The sequence below is a fragment of the Lichenostomus cassidix genome, chromosome 13 (genome assembly GCF_008360975.1).
Source record: "Lichenostomus cassidix isolate B80296 chromosome 13, HeHo_3.0, whole genome shotgun sequence".
Lineage (NCBI taxonomy): Eukaryota > Metazoa > Chordata > Aves > Passeriformes > Meliphagidae > Lichenostomus > Lichenostomus cassidix.
Window position 1 is genome coordinate 1,115,361 of NC_139494.1, and position 15,035 is coordinate 1,130,395.

A 15,035-nucleotide genomic window follows, 5' to 3' on the forward strand; every position below is an offset into this window, starting at 1 on the left:
AGAGGAAATAACACCACAGGGCCTTTGTTGTACCTGTTTGAATCAGAGAATTTGAGAATTATTTGGGTTGGAAAGGACCTTAAAACTCATCCAGTCCCACCCCTGCCATGGCAGGAACACCTTCCACCATCCCAGGCTGCTCCAAGCCCTGTCCAGCCTGGCCTTGGACACTGCCAGGGATCCAGGGGCAGCCACAGCTTCTCTGGGCACCCTGTGCCAGGGCCTGCCCACCCTCACAGGGAAGGATTCCTTCCCAATATCCAACATAAGTTTGAACCCCTTTTCAGTTTGCTGGGATTGCTTATCAGTGCAACAAAAATGTCGCTCAGTAGTTCAGGGAATTTTGTGCACACCTTCACCCCCTGCAGTGGGGATAAACAGGGCCCAGAATATCTGAAATGCAACATTTCTGGTCCAAATGCCTGCAGGTTTCACATTTTCCACAAGGATTATGCAAAGCCAGAAGATCCCTGTGACATATACAGAAGGGGTAGAACAGAAAAGACAAACAGAAGTAAGGAGCTAGTTGGGATGTGAAAGCTGAAAACTGCAAATACCTGGGTCTAGGGATCCATGAAACCCCAAATTTAGGGACTGTGCGTCCCAGCAAACCAAGGGAAGCACTCAGGGGACATCTTGTCCATTTTTTTGCCCAACAACAGGACCAGGGATATTTCTCCTGCAGAAATAGAGCAGGATGTGTGTTTCCCCTGCTTCCTCTCTCCTGGAAGACCCACGAGCTGCTCACTGAGACTTCCCAGAGTCATTCCAGAGCCCAGGGGCTGTGAGGAGGCAGCAGGCTGGGCACAAACCTGCAGGGAGCACCATCCCTGGTCAGGATCATCTCAGGCCCTGAAACCTCCTGCTGCTGCTGCCCCAGGCCCTGCCAGCCTGCATTTAAAGGGAAAGTTAATTTGTTCTCCAGCCTTTCTCTGCTGCTTGCACAAGGCTCATTTTGCTCTTGCTTTCCCTTCTGCTCTTACCTTGAATATATGATTTTTCTCCCTCCATTCTGATTTTCTTTCCAACTCCTGTCAAGGCAGCTGCTGCAGGTATTTACAGCCTTTCCATTTGCTGAAATGGGATCTTCACAAAGCAAAGTTTGGCCTCCCCTGCCTCTGGAGCAGCACAGGTTTCTCTTGAGCACCCCTGGCACACTTTCTCCCACAGCAATGAGGGTGCTGACAGTAAAAAGACAATATTTTGTCAGGATGAACAATCACACTCAGGCTCAACCCACCGTGTGCCAGAGGGACTGCAAGGGCAGAGCAGGGCAGCCAGACAAGGCTCCCCCAGCAGGAGACTCCAGCTGCAGTCCTCTCCCTCCTGTTTTAACAAATCACACAGAGATCCCTCAGCCCCAGGGTCCAGCCTGGCACTCTGCTTAACCACATGTTTTCCTGGGAAAAAAATTCTCCTATGGGAACACAAACACTTCCACACCACCTTTTTCCCAAGTCCTGCTTGTCATTAATTTCCTGGACATGACATGACAAGTTGTGGTGTCCTTTCCCAGCCTGGCAGGCCTGGAGCTGCTGAGGCTGAGCAGCTGGGTGAGCTCTGTGAGCTGTGCCTGGTGCTGGGAGTTGATCTGTGTTTCCCTGAGCCTTCCCGAGGCTGGAGAAGATGCACTAGGGCTGTGTCAGTTCCCTGAGGATCTCTCTGCCCCATCCTCTCCATTTATTTCCCTCCCAGATCCAGGCAGTTTGCCCTGCCTCAGCAAATTGAAAATACTGTGTTGTGTACAGGATCAGGACCAGCATCTTTTCCCTCCCCAGACCTGCCCAGGCTTCCCCTCCAGTTTACATTTGCATTTAGGCTTTTCCTTGGTGAATTTGCAGAATCTTGCCAGGTTTTGGCAGCAGCAGCACAAAGGGACAAACCCAGATGGAGGCACTGTGAGGGTAGAAAGCATCAACTTTGCTTTAAATCTACAGCTGAAACCACCAATAATTCCAGCCAGAGCTGATCCCTCCAAAGGGAAGCTTTGGGCAGCAACTCAGGGCATGGATGGAGCTTCACTTTATCCAGCACTGCTCTGTCCCTCTGTGCCACACAGCCTGAGCCAGGAACAGAGCCAGCAACAGGCACTGGCAGCCCAGAGGGCCAAGAGATCCTGGGCTGAATCCAGAGAAGAGGAAAGGAGGGATTCTGCCCCTCTGCCCCTCAGGTGAGACCCCAGAGACCTGCAGAGCTGCCCCAGCCCTGGCCCAGCACAGGAAAGAGCTGGAGCTGCTGGAGAGAGTCCAGAGGAGGCAGCAGGATGAGCAGAGGGATGGAGCAGCTCTGCTGGGAGGAAAGGCTGGGAGAGCTGGGATTGTTCAGCCTGGAGAGGAGAAGCTTCAGGGAGATCTTAGAGCCCTTTCAGTGCCTAAAGAAGCTCCAAAAGAGATGGAGAGAGACTTGGGACAAGGGATGGAGGGACAGGACACAGGGAATGGCTTCCCACTGCCAGAGGGCAGGGAGAGATGGGATATTGGGAAGGAATTCCTCCCTGTGAGGGTGGGCAGGCCCTGGCACAGAGTGCCCAGAGAAGCTGTGGCTGCCCCTGGATCCCTGGCAGTGTCCAAGGCCAGGCTGGACAGGGCATGGAGCAGTCTGGGACAGTGGAAGGTGTTCCTGCCATGGCAGGGTTGGACTGGATGATCTTTAAGGTCCTTTCCCAACCCAAACCATTCTGGGATTCTGTGATGGTGTCTCCTCTCTTTTTTGGCTTTACCTGTTCAGAAAAATCCGATCTTTCAGGTACAAACACTTCTTTCTATTAAACTCTGTTCCTCCAGCAGATACAGACTCAGCATTTATTACATTTTCAAGATACCACATATCAAGTTTTTCTAAAACAAAAGATTTGGAATCCACAGCTTCACTGAGATAGACCAGAAAAATCAAGCTAACCCCAGGCTGGGATGACCTCATCACCTGAAGCCATGTAAACCAACATGGCAAGACAGCAGGAAGCCTTGGGAGGGTGGTAAAATTAAATTTTTCCCAAGCAAAACATTTTTATTAATTTGATAACCACCAGCATTTTATTTTGACATCAAGATCCCAGTGCAGATAAGGGGAAATGGCAGCTTTCTGTTAAAAGCTTTTTTTTTTCAACAGCAGCATTCAAAGGGCTTAGAAGCATTTGCTCCATTTCTGTTGGAGAATTTCACCTACAAGCAGCCCTATATGTTATGTGTTTTAAAAAATATTTCCATATGCTAAAGGAATGCAACTGGTTGCCAAGGAAAGTGGCTGTTACAGCAGCAGGCTGGGGCTGTTTTTCAAGGAAAAACTGCTGCAGAAACGAGGTATCCACAGAGGTGCACTAAAACAACACTAACTGCAGTGACCTTGAGATGACCTAGACCTCCTCATATTACAAAAATGAAAAGGGAGTTAGAAAATCTGAGGCCAATTAGGTGCTTCTTTTTTTCCTGGAGACATGATGAAATTTCCTGAAACAAAAACTTTAGCAAATTCTATAAAATACTTCTAGCTTTGGTGGAAAAATAAATTATTGCCTTTTTATCTCCTCATTCCTGAGGCACAGAACTGGCCCACTTCTGTTTGTGCAGATGGATTGGAGGGAAAACACCCAGAGAAGGGCCAAGTGGTGAGATTCTTGGCACGAGCGATTAAGTGTGAAGTTATTCTCAGGGCTGCCTATTTGTTATTGCAGCAGGAATCATTAAGATTATATGGAAAGATATTGTCTGGGAAAAAGTGTGAAGTGGGGATTGTATGTCCTGCGATGTGCTCGGGGCGCAGAGCATCGCCTGTCCCCGCGGAGCTGCTGGTGGCTCCTGGGGCTCCCCTGGGGACAGGCGGGGGGAGCAGGACAGAGCCACCCCAGGGGAGGTTGTCCCCTCGCTGCGGGATGAATCCCGCTGGGTTGTGGCAGCAAAGAGCTGCCGGTGGGCTGCAGGGGCTGCGAACATCACTCGCATGAGGAGCAGCTCCGTGTGTGCTCAGCGCCTGCAGCACAGCTCTCCCGGGAGTACAGCCTGCCCGAGCTGTCCCCATCTATCTCTGTCCCCATCTATCTCTGTCCCCATCTCTGTCCCCTGCCCTCGTCACCCGGGAGGTGCTGAGCAAGAGCCACCTTGACTTCTCCGAGATATTGGTGCAATCAAGACGGAGGAGACCTTCCTTCCCTTCCCTTCCCTTCCCTTCCCTTCCCTTCCCTTCCCTTCCCTTCCCTTCCCTTCCCTTCCCTTCCCTTCCCTTCCCTTCCCTTCCCATCCTCCTGTCCGCAGGCAGGGTCGCAGGGAGAGGGGCAGGGAGGGAAGGGGATCCCTGCCCGGGAGGAGCTGGATCGGGATGGGGAGCACCAAGGGTGCACAGGCAGAGCCAGCAACCCCAAATCTGCGCTTCCCTCCCTCTCTGAAACCCGCAGCGATTTTCTCTCCCGCCCAAGGGAAAGGAAAGGTTTGGGACAACAGCCCCGGCGCTTCCCTGTGCCTCTCCTCTCCTTCGCTCCGAGCAGCGCCGTTCTGAGGGAAAGGTTTGTGTTTCAAGCCAAACGCTGGCGGTTTGGACCTTTCCTTGTGCAGCTCGGGTGCCCCGGCAGCTGCAGGGATGTGTGACAGGCCTGGGATGCAGCCGGAGGGCGTGCAGGGTCCAGGGTGCCCAGGGGGGCTGGAAGGAGCCAGCGGGATGTCCCTGCCAGCTGCCACACCAGCCCTGGCACTGCCAGCCACAAGGATGCCCCAGAGCTTTCCCAGTGCCTTTTGCCGCCCCAGCCAGCCCAGGGAGCTGCGGGGTGGGGAGAACAGGACCTGCAGAGCTCATCGGGGGCACAGACAGCAGAAACCCCACAGACAATCCCCGAATTCCCCTGCCAGGGGCTGCTCCGGGCTCAGCCGCGGGCAGACAGTGGGAAAGACGAGACGGAGAGAGGGTGGTCCCTGCAAACCTTTCCAGAGGCAGCCGTTCCCAATTACCTTCCCAATTACCTTCCCAATTACCTTCCCAATTACCCTTCCCACCGCGCTGGCGGTGCCCAGGGAAGGCAGCAGGGCTGTTCCTAAAGGGAACACAGAATGTGCTCATCTCTGGTGCCCCAGGTTGGATGTTCCCAGCTCTGTGGTGTGGAGATGTACAAACCACAGGGAAAACTCTGTGGGATCTCTCTTTGGTTCATTTGCGATTTTGATTCGCTAAATTACTATTTATAATATTTAAAAGAAAAATCTCAATGCTAAAACAAAACAAAAGTCTTCTGAGGATAAAAATGAACCATTTCAGTCAGTGCTCACCAGTTTTAGTGAGCACATGCCACGGGTTTAGTGATGATACAAACACCAGGAGGTATTCCTAGGAGATGTCACCTCCAGGCTTGGGTAATTACCTCTGATTTGTGTCATCTCCTGCCCTGAATCAGTTCTACTGCAAAACAAAAAGCTTTTCTGCAGAAGAAGAGCTCTGCCATGAAGCCCCTGCTGCCCAGAGCAGTGTTTTGTCCTGGTGTGGAGGAGATTAACAGCTGACTTGAGTCCTGTTTCAGCACCACAGAGCATTGCACGAAGGTTTTTTAAGTATCCAGGGAAAAGCTGGAGCTTGGAGAAGCCAATGATGGCTCCATGTCCCTCCCCTGCTGGGTCTGCGGGGCAGGGCAGCCCCGAGTCCTGTCACTGTCACAGAACACAGGCTGTGCTCGGCACGGTGACACAGGGACAGCCCATCCAGCCCTACAGAGAGCCTGGATGCCACAGCAGCATCCCAAGGCAGCATTTGAGGGCTGAAGGAACACAGGGAGACAGAGGGAAACCCCAGCACACAGGGAGAAAAGGGACGTGTTTTGGAAAGGAGGCAGAAAAGCTCCTGCCATGGAGATGGTGAAAGGTGGAACAGCCCCATGGCAGCTGGCAGGAAGCACCAGCTTGGAGCACAGGGACCCCAAAGCTTTCAACAGACCAAAGTGCTGCAGAGCAGCCAGGCCCAGATCCCCTATAGAATCCTAGAATGGTCTGGGTTGGAAGGCACAGTTTAAACCCCATCCCATCCCATCCCATCCCATCCCATCCCATCCCACCCCTGCCATGGGCAGGAACATCTGCCACCATCCCAGGTGACTCCAAGCCCTGTCCAGCCTGGCTTTGGACACTGCTAGGGACCCAGGGGCAGCCACAGCTTCTCTGGGCATTCTCTGGGCATTCTCTGGGCATTCCTCCCAGCCCAGAGGAATTCCTTCCCAATATCCCACCTATCCGTGCTCTCTGGCAGTTAAAGCCATTCCCCCTTGTGCTGTCACTCCATCCCCTGTAAGCACCCAGCACCCTCCTGTTCCCTGTTCAGGTCTCAGTCTCTGGCCAGCAGCCCCACCCTGCCCCAGTGCAGAGGGGGTTGAGGCTAAACCAGCCTTTTCCCACTTACCTTCAGCACAGTTAGCCCTGAGCTACCCCAACTCAGAGAAGGTTGTTTCCACCTGATTTCTAAATATCCTAAAGCTTTCCTCATACAGGCTGCACAAGGAACAGGCAGGGCTGGGATTCCCTCTAGGAGCTGGGTCACACTGAGACACAGCTGTTGGGTGACACACTGCATCCCCTTCCTGTTCCCCAAAATCCCCTGTGCTGCTTGTTGGAGTTTCCACACTGCTTCCCACCCCCTGCAGAGGGGCCAAAGGCTCCCCTCAGCACCCACCCTCTCCTGCTTTACTGCTCCTTTTGTGTCTATCACTTGTTTTCTTACCTCTGGTGACCCACAGCCTGACTCGTGGCTGGGGAATTTGGTCTGTAGGGTCACAGCAGCACAGGAGGGTCCCCAAAAAGGGTCCCCAGAGGCAGAGCCATCCTCCCCACAGCACTGGCTGCCTCCAGGGAGACACAGCCTCAGCCCAGAGGCACCAGCACTCAGTGCTCACAGAGTCACAGGATCCTTCCTTTGGAAAAGCCCTCCAGAATCACAGAGTCCAACTTTGTCTAATCCCCACCTTGTCCCCAGCCCAGAACACCAAGTGCCACCTCCAGACCTTCCTTGGACACCTCCAGGGATGGGGACTGCAAACCTCCCTGGGCAGCTCCTGCCAAGGCCTGAGCACTCTGTTCCAATGCTCAGGGCCAGCACAGCATCAGGGCAGGGATGGTTTCCCCCCATGGTGCTGCTCCAGCTCCAAGCACAGGCAGCCCCAGGAGCATGGGAAGGGTTTGGCAGCAGATGCTGGGCCTGAGTGAGACCCCACAGCCTGTGGGGCAGCTGGAGCACAGCCCTGCCCTCCTGGCCCCTCCCAGGGCACTCCATGCTCAGAACAGCGTGTGGCTCCCAACCTCTGGTGGGAGGGGAAGTCCAAAGGGGCCCCAAATCACTCCAGGATGGGTGGGAGCACCAGCAGAGTGGGATCTCCACAACTGCTCTGGGAAGTTCTCTGGTGGGAATTAACAGCAAACTTAAAAAGGCTACAACTGCAACAAAAAACCCACAGAAGAACCAAACCCAAAGGCCACCCAGGTAAGGTAGAATGTTAAGGCTTGACCTCAAGGTTTACACTGCAGATCCATCCCAGAGCTTTTGTGGTTTATCTGGATAATGATACCCAGCAAGGCCTTCACAACCCCTGTAATGAGCTCTGCAAGGCTGCACTGCCCCAGTGCACTGCTGGCACAACACAGAGGGATTTGACTCACTCTGCTCCCAGGGCAGCCTCAGCCTGAGCAGCAGCAATGCTGCTTGGAACACTGATCCAGAATCAAGAGTGGGGCAAGAAGAGTAACAAGTCAGCTGCAGTGGAGACATTCTGAGGGCTGGATTTGCCAACACTGAACCTGAACTGCTTTTCATATTCTTAGCACAGAGCATATGGCACCTTCAACACCCTTTCAGGCTGGTTCTTCCGACAGACACCCCTGCAAACCCAACACTGACCAAGTCACTGCACATCAGCTAAAGAAAAGCCAAGGCAAGGCTTTTCCAGAGTGAGAGCAAGCCCTGGAAGACTCTGCACAGCTCAAGGCATGGAGGCTGCTTCAACAAGCCAGGAGATGAGTAATTTAAAAATTCTATCTGCATTTTTGGTAAAGTAGGAAAAAATCCTGGTGATGTTCCTGCAGAGGCAGTGGGGTTCAGACCTCTGTGATGAGTGAATGAGCTCAGCTCGTTTTCACTGCTCCTCACCAGATTTGCCTCCAAGAAAGGGAAGGGTGGAAGAGCAGCAGGAGCTGGGCCATGGCAGGCAGGTTTGGTCTCCAAACACCCTGTGCCTTCCACTGGGTTTGAGTTGGAGGGGCATTTTTTGGGCAGAACTCATCCCCCCAGCCCAGGCTGCTCCAACCCATCCTTAACTCACACCGAGCTCTGCTGAGACAATGTCACTCATCCATCCATGTGACAAATTAAGTTCAAACTTTTTTTTATTAAGCACATTCCACAGTACAAAGCTTTAGATCATGAACAATATCTGTACAATTTAACAGTTTCAAGAAGCTGTTCATACACCAACTTTCCAAACAGATAATTGGCAAACATAATTACAAGTTAGAATTAGACTATCCCAGTGCTTTGAAACATTAATATCGCAGTAATGTACAGTTGCTCAATTATGGTTAGCAAAACAAAGTCCAGAGTGCAGCCAGGATCACTACCATGAATCCCAGGAGTCGAGTTCCTTGGGTGCCAATCACAAAAGTCCACTGCTATGTTACACAAAGCACAAAGTTTAGACTGCATGTTCAAATACCATTATCTCCCAAGGAAAAACAGGAATTTAAATCTTACACATGCATTTTAAAAAAAAAAGGACTCCGCTCTTCAGAAACAAAGAACCTTTTTCTTCAGGGCTGCAACAGATCTCTCGTTTTTTAAACAGTTTAATATTAAAGCTATTAGATGAGAAGGGTAAAGTAAGACACTTGCACGAACTACTGTCAAGCTTACCAAAAAGTGACCTCATGGACGCTCAGGAGCGAGTTTACTCTTCTGGACTTCATCAGATTCGCTCATCTCGATGAATAAATAGCTGGAGTAAGATGGGAATGGAGCTGGGATCCCTCAGGAAGGGTGGGGAGGGAACCCCTGCAGTGCCCTCCTGGGGGTTGGTTTGGTGACACCTCAAGTTCCCCGAGCTCCCCCTCGGCACCACAGCCCCGACCCGGGACTGCGACAGGGAAATGCAACAAACCCAACAGAGCCAACAACTGCTGCCAGAGGACAGAAACAGCACAGGACACACACAGAGCCAAAGGAATGACAACACATCCCCGTGCCAGCCGTGTCCTCCCCGGGACAGCAGGCAGGGTCACGCCGAGATCCACGGACACGGTGACAGCAAAGCCACGGGGCTGATGCTGATGGAAAATTCACTTTGCATTTCTCCACGTCTCCTCCTGACCTAAGGACAACGCAGGGGTGTTTGTGTGACCACACAGATGGAAGGGGACACTGTGAGAACTTAAGGAGCAGCTCTGGGGACTCCCTAACAAGAGCACGGAGAGCCAGGACATGGCAGCCAATCCTCCTGGGAAACCAGCACGGGAATGGGAAGCAGAGCGGTGACTGGAAGGGACTCCTCTCCACCTTCAGGAAGTGTCACAAATCAAACATAAATAAATGGAACTTTGGCCCATGGTATCTTCTCCACTGAGCAGCCAAACTAATGCTACTGAGGACATCAGTGGGGTTGTGAGGTCCCACTGGTGTTAGAGACAGACAGCTGCAAATCCCGCGGCACAAAAATATAAGATACAGAACATAAATTAAACAGTTTTTAATTTTTAAAAAGTTTAGAAATTACATTTTAAAATATGTAGTTCCCATTAAAAAAAAAAAAAAACAAAACAGAAACAAAAACAAACCCAACTAATGAATACTGAAAACCTCCTTTTGCAGAGACAATGTCTAGGTAATCATGTCACCACCAGTGCCAGCGGTCAGGACATCCTGCTGCCAAGTGCCACCACGCTGAGTGTTAGTGTGTAGTGTCAGGACATCCTGAACCTGGCACCAGAGGTTTGCTGTATGTACAAGGTATCTACATGCTTACACAGTATCCGAGATGAGGGAAGCACACAGGGAAGGGAAGGAGGGGGGAATACAGCAAACATCAGGAAGCGCAGGACAGCTGAGTACAGAGCACGGGGCAAAGGAAAAGACAGTGCTATACAACTAGTTCAGATAACCTAGCCTGAATTACAGGGAATCTTTAATTTAAAAGAAATTATTGGTGCAGAAACAAGTAAACTGTAATCCAAAAATATTACTGAGCAATTCAGAAATATTTCTAAGAGTCCAACGTACACCTATGGAACAGAACGGGCTCTGAACCTGCCATGGGGAACGCCTAAAGGACACTGGTGACTGGAAAGCAAAGCTCTGTACATTCTGGGCATGTGTTTGGCACCCAAATTTCATTGGAGAATGTTTTTTTTCCTTTAAAGTCAGACAAAAGTGCAAAGCAATATAAATTAGGCCAAGTCCTTTCTTGACTTCTGATTTATATCTGAAAAACAAGCCATCAGAGTTCAGTTTCTACGGACAATTTACATGTGAAGCTTTGGATTTCTCACAGCAGGGAAGGATAGGCTTCTGAAATTCATCTACTCCAAGTCAGTGAATTTGTAGCAAATTCAAAGACGACCACTGAGAGCAGGAAAGATTAAGAAATTTAGATATAGAATTGTGCTGCTTTGCATCTACACAGCATCTAGAACCAATTCTGACTTTAGCTGTCGATCATCTTCAGGCATGTAGTAGCCAAAAATCCAGTAGTTCAAGACTGTGGAACCCTGAAAAAGACAAAAGATAAGTGAACTGAGAGAAGGCACAGCAAACAGCATCCAGAGGTGCTCAGGCTCACAGCATCCTTTGCATGCAGGCTGAGAGGGAAAGGGCAGAGCACATGGAAGAGGTGACACCTGTGCAGGACATCGAGGGGTGCTGGCCAGGAACTCCCCAGTGCAGCCCTTCCTGCAGGGCAGCTGCACCAGGGGCTCTGGGTGTGCTCTGAACTGCACTGCAGCAAGAGCCAGGCTCTCCATGGCTCTGGTCCTTGGCAGGGACCACAGGCAGTTTCCTTACAGAGTCAGAGCCCTGGTGGGCACAGCCAGGGACCCTCCAGCTCAGCCCCTGAACCCCAAAAGTTTACTGGAGAGGTGACCTGCAACTGCCAGGGTATTGTCCTTTCTTCCTCACACTGCAGAGGAAGACTTCTGCACAGGAGGCAAGTTCAGCTGCTTTAACATATGAGGAGTTTTTAGGAAAACAGACAAAACCCTCAAATACTTTGATGTTCCTGTGACCTTTTCCAGCCCAATGACTCCATTATCGGCTTGGAGGCAGTGGAAGGTCTGAGTGTAATTAAATCTGAGCTTTGATTTTACCTGCCATTTCCCAAACCCATCCTTATGGACTAGAGAGAACTTCCCTCTTCTGATATGAAATTCCTACGAAAGGTTAAAACATCCTTAGGCACTTCCCTTCCCTCAGCCTGAGGCTAATGCTTAATACCAGAATATTAGACTATCATATGGTAACAATTTTTATCATGTTACAATAAACAACAAGAATTCAGCAGAAAGCAATAAAACTCTCACAGCCAACTGCCAGGACTGTCAAAAATGATCCACTTTGAAGAGCCTCACATTGCAAAGCCTGTAAAAATGTGTGCAGGGCTGCTTCAAAATTCACAAGACTGCGATGTTTGAAAGCTTATAAAACTGTTTCATTAAATGTCATGATGAAAAACTAGCTGTTTGACCATAATTTTACGTAGATTTAGGGCTTTTGGATTCTGAAGTCAGACAAACCTATCAAAAAGTGACATCACAGCATCTCTGCAGTAGAGGAAATGGCTGTTAAGGGACTGTCATTAGCAACACCAACAGCTCCCAGGATCCAGGGGCTGCATGGTCCCAGCTGTGCCTCCCAGGCCAGGCAGACTGAGCTCTGCACAAGTGCCAAGTGTGCAGGATGTGAGCAGCAGAAGCCTCTGCCAAAGGCATCTCACAGTGCCCTGGCAGATCCCAGTGACAGGGAGCCATGTGTGCCACATGACCAAGTGGGACACCAGCATAGTGCTGGTCAAGGGATTTTTATGAATTTCATTCAACTCCTGATTTCTTGGGCTGAGGGAATGGCTGGAGCTGGGCCAGGGCAGGGGCAGGCTGGGGAGCAGGGAAAGGAGCCACACTGATGATCCTGGTGGGTCCCTTCCAGCTCAGGATAGTCTATGATTCTTTTTCTCTTTTGTGCTTCAGACACACTATTGTGCAGCTTTTCCATGAATCAAAACTAATAAATGAAGCCTGCCCAATATAGTTCTGTAATTTAAAAAAAGGATTTGCCAATCCCAAATTATTCATCCCATGTAAGTTAACAAAAGAAAGCACTGACGCAGGACAGGAAGATAGATGGAGACTATTTATGAAATACAGGCTGTTCTACTTGCCTGAAAAGGCAAGGAAAATAAAAAACAGCATTACTCAGAAAGAAGGAAAAGTTTTCCATTGAGAGGGAAAACCTCAGCTTCAACAAGCCTTGGAGTCCCTACAGCAGCAGACAGATCACTTAGGTCTGGCCCTGGTGACACAAAGCCAATGTCAGGAGCAGGACAGAGTCCCTGGGGATGTATCAGTGACAGCAGCCAGTTTTCCACAAGGATCAAACAAACAAGGTAGGCAGTACTGGTGGCCCTGACTCCTTGGGAAGTTTAGGAATTTTGTCCCATGGAGTTGTCTTTAGACACTCTCACCCTGAACAAACATCCTCAGCAGTTCAGCCTTTCCAGGTGTCCCCTGTCCTGCCCCAGTCCATGAGTTTCACTAAGCTACCCTTGCAGTAGAGCTCTTAAAACCTGGTGTGAAGGGAAGTTCTAAGTGGGATTCTGCACATGGCTCATGTTGGCAGTATTAGAGTTCCTCCTGATTTTATGAATGCTCAGACAGAGGCAGCTCAGCCTGGCAGTGGCCAACTGCTGGCTCAGACCCTCTGTGTAATGTACTGTGCCAACAGGTCCAAGTGTCAGATCCAGAGAGGGCTCTGCCCTGGCTTCTTCCAAAAGGAGTTCAGTAGCAGGGAAGGCAGCCAACCCTTCCTGAGGTGAGAGAAAACTCATCTTTAAGCAGGAGCACCTCAAAGTGTCTTCACAAGGGAAGGGATTTGCTAGCCTGATGCAGAGATCCTGCAGGAGTGGAAAAACCTGAGGAACACATTGCCACAGCAGGGACAAATGTATCCACAGAGATAATGAAAATCCATTCTTACATGAAGGCTTTTCACACCATGTTTAAGTGAAGTATTCATTATGAGCTTCAAATAAAATAAATCCTTCCTGTTGGGGCAATGTAACTCCCAACTCCTCTTGCTGTGGTGTCTCCAACTCCTTGGAAGCAGTGACAGAGCCTGCTGTGCTTTGGAAGGGCAGTGCCTGTATTTCCAAGTCCTACTCCCAGGTGTAGTTTGAAATGCAATTGTTGGCAGCAACAGAAAGGAAAAGAATCCCAACAAAGGGCTTTGAGCACTGACTGCAGTGACTGGGAAAGGGAACCAAACTGCTCTGAGTTGCTGGGCTCTGTTTCGGACAGCCCTGAGCTGCTGCTGGTGAGCTCTGAGAGCTTTCCCTGCCACTTGTGATCCTCACAGAGCTGCTGCTGCTGGGAGCACCTGCCCAAGGCTCAGATCCCTGCAGAGGCCCTGCACTACTCCTTCCACAGCTTCCCACAGCCAGCAGGTACATGGAGAGCTCTGAACAGCTCCAGTTTCATGGGATAGCTGGAATGCTTGTGCCATACACCAAGTATTCTCAGTTCCCAGGAATGTTGTGAATACATAATAGCTTTCTATAACATGCCTGAACACCCAGTTATAACCAGGAGGGATTACAGAAGGGGGAAGCCAACAGGACAGGATGGAGCATGACCACACAAAGACTAGATAGGGAAAGATGTGGCAGAAAAAGGTTTTATTTCCTTAAGGAAAACCTCAGCTCATTTGACTAAGCCAAGCTGCAGGCAGAGGGAACATTTCAGACACCTACCAGATCCAACAAAGGAGGGAGCCTTACCTTCTGAGGGCAGTAAAGTGCAGACTGTTATCTGGAGATGTAGGTGTATGTTCTAGACGGAGAGCGGGTCTCGTTCTGGGCACTCGGTGGCACATTTAAGAAATCCCAAATCAGAATTGTATCATCATGGGAACTACTAATGATCTGAAATTCATCAAACTGGAGCCTAAAGACACGTCCTGAATGCTCCTGTGGGCAAGAGGCAAGCAGTTAGCAAGGCAGAGGGAAACACTGCAGCACCCTGGTATCACACAGGTATCTGGACACACAAAGTGTGGTCAAACTCTGCTGTGTTGACTAAAAAACCTTTAAAATTATACACAAATCTAAGAAAAGCTGCTTTTGTGTGTAAGTTTTTTACAGAAAACACATGGCTCCCAAATCCAGTGCTGTTCTCTCAGCCTCCCTTGGTGGGACCAGCCACAGGCTGAGATTATTCCAGACAGAAGCTGCCTGTCCCTCAAGAAGCAGCAATTTTGGCCACTGGCTGGCACTGATGCTCTGCCAGGGCTCCTTCTGCTGAATTCTCTGCTGATTCTGTTTTTGTACAACCCCAAAACAGCACCTCACAGCTCCACCTTCCACAGCTGAAAGGATCCTCAGGGCTCACGCACGAGCCAGAATTCCAACACTGCCATGAAAAGGGGAGCTGCACCAGCAGCTCTTCCAACAAATCTCAGTGGCACCAAGAAGCCCAGAACTGGGTCTCCTCTTAGTCCTGCTTATCCATTTTCATGAAATTTGAAGTGAGGATTCTGCCTTTGTAGAACTAACCCAAGCTGGCAGAGTGATCCCCAACTCAACCTGAGCTACAGGATACCCAGAAGTGAAACAATCAACATTTTCACTTAAACTAAACAAAAGAATAGTTAAATCTCATCTCTGTGCAAAGAAGAGAAAGAAAACTAAGAAGCATTTCTAGCCACATAAGCACTTCTCCAGGTGTTGGAAAGGCCAAGCATGTGCATCACCTACAGTCATGGACTCTGAGTTGCTACAGAACTCTGAGTTGCTTGTCAAACTGACCCCTGAGGTAAAATTCCACACATTT

At 50.1% G+C, this 15,035-nt stretch overlaps 1 protein-coding gene across 5 annotated transcripts in view; it reads right to left on the reverse strand.

Annotated features, from left to right (window-relative positions):
* Positions 1 to 8,321: 8,321 nt before the first annotated feature.
* FBXW11 (F-box and WD repeat domain containing 11) overlaps positions 8,322 to 15,035 on the reverse strand; it is a 74,692-nt gene continuing 67,978 nt past the window's right edge. For all 5 annotated transcript variants that reach the window (XM_085073234.1, XM_085073235.1, XM_085073233.1 and 2 more), the window contains 2 exons: positions 13,985 to 14,173; positions 8,322 to 10,709 (listed from right to left, as the gene is read on the reverse strand). In XM_085073234.1, the coding sequence (XP_084929360.1) occupies positions 14,012 to 14,173 (162 nt within the window). In that variant the 3' untranslated portion in view covers positions 8,322 to 10,709; positions 13,985 to 14,011. The remainder of the gene's footprint in view (positions 10,710 to 13,984; positions 14,174 to 15,035) is intronic.